Genomic DNA, 6273 nt, shown 5'->3' on the forward strand with positions numbered 1-6273 from the left:
TATTTTTCAAACCAAGAAGTAACTCAAGAATATGGAAGCCTAAATTCATAAATTTAAGCATGTTTTAATTTTTTTTATGAATACGAATCACATTATACTAACGGTCCATTAACTTGTTCCATTAAGATTTATACAAAATGTTTTATTAAGCTCGTTTTTACTGATTTAGAATTAAATTATTCATTCAGTTTATTCAATTCAGTTTGATGGAATTTTACTATAGTCTACAATTGAAATTTAAATGTAAAGAAAAATTCACAGGGAAAGAAATCGTAGGGTAAGCAACTAGGAGGTAGGCTAAATAGGAAATAATAATTATTATTTCAAGTATAAACTAATAAATAAAAAATAATCATAATTATGACAGCAAACGCAGTATATTATGACTTTTTATGTCATAATTGTGATTCTAATCTAATAATTTATATGTCTTTATGGCATGGTCGCAGGGACTTTTTAAGTCATCATTATGAAGTCATCATTATTGTTATTTTTCTTATGTGGGGGAAAGGGACTTCCACACTTGTACCTTCTGTCGCTCTTGACGTTCATGGCTTCGCGATGGCGTCACGACAGACACGCCCAGTCTTTTCCTCACTGCTGTGTGCAGAAAAGTCAGGAAACACAAGTTCAATCGCATCTTTTATGTACCGTTAGCCGAATACCGTTACTCTGCTACCGATCCGAAGCAAGGTAGCCAGGCAGGCGAAACAGGAAACATGGCGAAAACGTACGACTATTTGTTCAAATTGCTGCTCATCGGAGACAGCGGGGTGGGCAAGACGTGTCTGCTGTTTCGATTCAGTGAGGACGCGTTTAACACCACTTTCATCTCCACTATAGGTCAGTTTAACACTATGACTATTTGAATTGTATGTAGCTATACATTACAGGAATGTTTACTGTGTAGTCCTGCGGGAGGAGAAATACGCTGTTATAGAGATACATGGAGGTTTACATACATGTGACTGTCTGTTGGAGTGACAGGAAGAGGCCGTGAATGTGACAGCCCGTTTACTGAGCTATTCATCGACATGTTTTTATTAGCGTTTAAAATGACAAACAACCGATTTTCCATGTCAGGATCAGTTGGCATACTACTTTTATATGTAATTTGAATAAAACGTGAGAGTATGCTGTGTTTATATAGCTAGCATGATGGCAGCCTGATTAGCTGTTCGCTAGCAGTGTGGGCTGGACTGCACTTTCGTTTCTGTGGTTAAAGAGACGTTTAGGTGTTTAGATTCACATTTCACCACTAAACAAAAGGTCAAGGGGGCCATAGCCAGCATTTTACTTGGATAAGATTAAAAAGCGAATTTGTGTGCAGTCACAAGTGACTTATCTCAAATATTAGATTTTTTTTTTTTTTTTTTTTTGAGTTCTTAATTGCACTTTAACCTTAAAGTTGGCATGAAATTAAAATTATTTTCATGCCAACTTAACGTTTTCTAAACTCATGTTATTGATTGTACTGTGAACAATTCATCTGTGCATGTTTCATGTTTCATTCATTCATTCAATATGTTTTGACCTCAGAATGTCTTAACTGGACCTTCCTGTGAAATGACAGACTTTTCTCTGGTGACGTATACACGACTTCTCCAATAATCATTAAGTCTGCTTAAACTTCGCCCCAGCAGACGCGTGTTCATCTGCCTCCACTATTGACTGCAATGCACACATCTCAAAATCCAATCTGCAACAGTGAATTAAACCAAGACCCGCCCTACATATTTTCTTCTTTTTTTTTTTGATAATCTGATTAGTCATAATACAGGAAGATGTGTCACTACTTCCGTTTCATTGCAACTTTAACACTATTATTACCTTGAAGCAGTAAACTGTTGAAGTCAGCTAACCTATATTGTTATTCTGGGATAGGAACCCCTCAAAATAAGAATGTGCAAAATCATACGTCACAAGCAATTGTACACATGGACTAGTTCACCAGGCTTATAGTTCTTGAACACGTTATTTGTTGTGATATTTTTGACACAACTTTGGGAAGGCTCGTCTCTACCGTGGACCAATATGTCATTTCCTGTGTGAAACCTGTGCGAGAGTTCCTTGACCTTTTGTCATTGTTATGCCACAGACTTCCCCTATTGCCATGGACAATACTGCTGTGTCACATCCCGTCCCATGTCCTGTCCGAGCTTTCACTGGTGGCAGGATTGTATGCCTCAATACACACACTGCCAAGTTTTCTCATAATTGCCATAAGCAGAGGATCACACTCTGTTGCTACCAAATTCAACAGTTTTACATGCATTGTGTGTAAAGCCTTTTGCAACACTGTAGTAATTTAGTTGGTCAGGCATATGTTAAACCATTCTGACCTTTCTACACATTCCATATCCATGGTTACACCATGAAAACGTGCTAATGGGTCGATTCCCTTTTCAGTGGAAAGAGTTGTGATGTGTTCTGAGATGAGTCAGTTTTCACAACGTGTCATAATAGGACTCCAATGTGCGGATACAAGGTATTGAGATGCAGTGTTTCACTTATTTCTAAACATTATTATTGCAGGAATTGACTTCAAAATCAGAACAATTGAGCTGGATGGGAAGAAGATCAAGCTTCAGATCTGGTGAGAGAACAAGTCTGCATTATACATTATAAAGCACTTAGCAGAGATGCCCAAACCTGTGGAAAGATTTGGCCTGCCGTGGCGTGGGGAAAAACATGCCATTGAAGCATATCTTCATTTGCTGGATTCATCTACTGGCTTCCTCTTATTGTTTGAATGTGGAGAATTTAAGTAAATTTGATTTTTTTAAAACAACAACAAAAAACATTTTATAATATGATATTGTTGGAAATTATGCAACATTTTTCGGCCCACAGCCCTCAATCAAGTTTTGATTTATGGCCAAGACTGGTATATAAAGTATCATTGTATACATACAATATTTAAAATGTGTGTTTTAAATTTACCTTAAAGGGATACAGCTGGACAGGAGAGGTTTAGAACCATCACCACTGCATATTATAGAGGAGCAATGGTAAGCTATAATGGCTTATTATTTTGAGTGAATAATGCCGGATATTCTTCTGCATGTGGTTACTATTCATAAGCTATGTTTTTGTTTTCTTTCACTTTCACAGGGAATTATGCTGGTGTATGATATCACAAATGAGAAATCATTTGACAACATCAGGAACTGGATCAGGAACATTGAGGAGGTGAGAAACAGAGCTGATGCTGGAGAAAATAAGCATGACGTTTTCATTTCATTTTGTGAGTCTGTCATATGGATTCACTTCTGTCTGTTTTATCAGCACGCATCATCAGATGTGGAACGGATGGTATTGGGTAACAAATGTGACATGAATGACAAGAGACAAGTTTCAAAAGAAAAAGGGGAAAAGGTATGTATAATTAAAAAATAATTTATAAATGACTGAGATTACTGAAAATTCTATTTTCTAAAACAAACCTTGATCAAAGGAACTTCCTGAACAAGCTGTATGTAAAATGCTGATGTGTTATTTAAACAGTTCCTTTTTTGTTGTTGTTGCTACAGCTAGCTATTGATTATGGAATCAAGTTCTTGGAAACCAGTGCAAAATCTAGCACAAATGTTGAAGAGGTGAGGGAAAATTGTCTAATGTTGATCTAATTTGATTCATTTGAATGAGCAAGATTTGCATATTTTACAAGGTATCATACCATCTTATCTAGTGTCATATCTCTGTTTTCTTCAATTCTAGGCCTTTGTCACTCTTGCTAGGGACATCATGACCAGACTAAACAGAAAAATGGTGAGAATGCTGATGTAGAAAATGTTTATAAAAAAAATAAAATTGATCAACATCTTTAAAAAAGAAAAAAGAAAATTGATGCGCTTAGTACTGCTCACTGACTCAAACACAATAGTATGTTAATATTATTGAAATGTGGCTTTATCTCTGACACTAATGCTGAATGGGTTCTTGTTTGCTTGCATCTTTGTGTTTAGAATGAGAATAACCCTTCGGGTGGAGGAGGAGCAGTGAAAATCACAGAGAGTCGGTCCAAGAAGCCAAGCTTCTTCCGCTGCACTCTGCTCTAACCCAGCAACTCCTGCAGCCTCAGTGTGTGAATGACTTCAGTCATTTCTTTGTGTGTGTGAGCTCGGTGTGTGTGTGTTTATGCGAGAGTTTACAGTACCACTGGACTTTCAGCTGTTAGCTGCTGCTGAGAGCTCTGGACTTTAGTCTGCCTCATCTAAGGCCTGAAGAAAGTATGCTAGATAAAAGACTATTGAGCTGTTCCCAAAACATTTCTTTTAAACCAAAATATCCATCAACCTTAACCCACCTTGGGCCAATCACAATTTAATGTAGCCTGATTTCAATTCGATTAGATTTTTTTCCACTTTAAAATGTCAGTAATTAATTATATATAGACAATTTATAGTTACATTGATTTTAAAGTGCTTTGTTAAAGCACAGTTTAATGAAGGAAAGAATATGAAGAGATTACAGATATCAAACATCTGCCATTATGCAGTTTTTGGCAATAAAGTAGCGACTGAAGAACCTGATAGTTTGACAGCTAAATATCGGTCAAACTGAAAGACATATATATAATTTTTTTGTTGTCGTTGTATGTTTTTTATCTACTTAAATTTGTTTTTAGTTACTGTTCCAAAGCAGCAATAAACTGTTGAATATAAAGCAGCATTCCACAGGTTGTAGTCTTCCCCCTTTCCCTGACTTTACGCTATTAACCTTAATTGTAACAGAGACCAAAGTAAAAAGAAATCAAAACTGTGATTAATATTAAGTCAAAATTTCTCTTTCTTTTTTGGTTGTAATTTCTCATATATTACATATTGAGCATGATAAGAGAGCGAAAGAATGAAAAGAGAGGGCTAGGACCCTTTTCCTAATGCTTGTTGAAGCAGCAGCAGCCAGCTAGGCCCTGTATATTAGTATATACAGTATTACATTTACTAATGGTATTATATTTTTATACGTAAGCATCTTTTACTCACCACTTCATATAAAACTTGTTAACCTGTGCTTATGTGAAATTTATTTGTTAATACTTATTTTTTAAACTCATTTAAATGTCGTCACAGTATTCTGTACATTGTCTTTTTTTAATTCCCTCTTTTATAAGACTCTTATGAGTGTGGAGTCATGTAGTGTTTACAATAACCACACTGCAACAATATCTTTTTTTTTAAGTCGTGCACTGTTATCTGTGTGTGTGTGGGTGGGTCTCTCGTAGAGCCTCCTCACTTCATAAACCACTTAAAGTCCTGCTTGTGAAGGCAGCCACTCAAAAAAGAGTGCAAGATTGCACTAGCTTGATTGTATTCGAGTGTCCTCTGAGCTTATTGGGCTTTTACCAGGCCCAAATGGAACCTGCAGACTCTTATCGCTGATTTCTGAGGGGGACATCCATTGAAATTCTGCTGAATGGTTTTAAACATGGTCAGATTTGTTAACCAGAGCAGAGAGTACTAAACTCTTATTACCTTTGAGCATATCAGACGTTCAATTTCTGCGTAAATCTGCTAATTCTTCCATGTACAGATTCCATGTGGGCCTGTTACAAATTCAAACACAAAATTCAAACTGAAACGTTGAGAATCTACAAATTTCAGAATTCACAGTCACTTAAGTTACTCAGAATGAATGAATGATTGATTCTACTGTTTGTGTTTAAGGGTGTACGATTGCTCGAGTTCCATTGGCTGTTTTGTATCTGTTTGATAGAACCGCTGCTCGGAGGTGTGCCATATCCACTTAAAGGGATAGTCCACCCAAAAATAAAAATTCGGTCATCATTTACTCACCCTCATGTCATTCTAAACCTGTATGTCTTTATTAGTTCTGTGGAATGCAAAATAACATATTTTTGGAACAAGAAATGTATTGTTGTTTTTTGTCCATACAATGGAAGTCAATGGTAACCAAAACTTTTGTGTTCCGTAGAAGAAAGAAAGTCATACAGGTTTTGAATAACATGAGCATAAGTAAATTATATATTTTTCATTTTTGGGTGAGCTATCCCTTTAATGGCCCTGTAGTCATGTTTTTGAATATGCATGCAGGCACATTTGCATATTTTTCAATGAAACAGTGACAGCACTCAACCTCCCATATGAGCATAAAGTCTTACTGACTATTCAATGCAAGCTTTTATGTCCTATTTTATAACGTCTTCCTTGATTTTCTTGTCTGTTCTATAATATGTCAGAATGTCTGTTCTATAATATGTCAGAGTTAACTGATTATGTAAAAAAGATTAAAATATCTTTTCTAAGTTAT

General features: G+C 36.0%; 1 protein-coding gene across 1 annotated transcript; it reads left to right on the forward strand.

Annotated features, from left to right (window-relative positions):
• The first annotated feature begins 555 nt into the window (after positions 1-555).
• On the forward strand, positions 556-6272 carry rab8b (RAB8B, member RAS oncogene family). Its single transcript, XM_084108947.1, has 8 exons — positions 556-843; positions 2536-2596; positions 2951-3011; positions 3115-3192; positions 3289-3378; positions 3534-3599; positions 3721-3771; positions 3969-6272. Exons 1-8 carry the CDS (start codon positions 720-722, stop codon positions 4059-4061), a joined length of 624 nt encoding a protein of 207 aa, XP_083965073.1. The 5' UTR covers positions 556-719; the 3' UTR covers positions 4062-6272.
• The last annotated feature ends 1 nt before the right edge of the window (position 6273 follows it).

This window comes from Abramis brama (genome assembly GCF_963993115.1).
Source record: "Abramis brama genome assembly, chromosome: 3".
In the NCBI taxonomy this organism is placed as follows: domain Eukaryota; kingdom Metazoa; phylum Chordata; class Actinopteri; order Cypriniformes; family Leuciscidae; genus Abramis; species Abramis brama.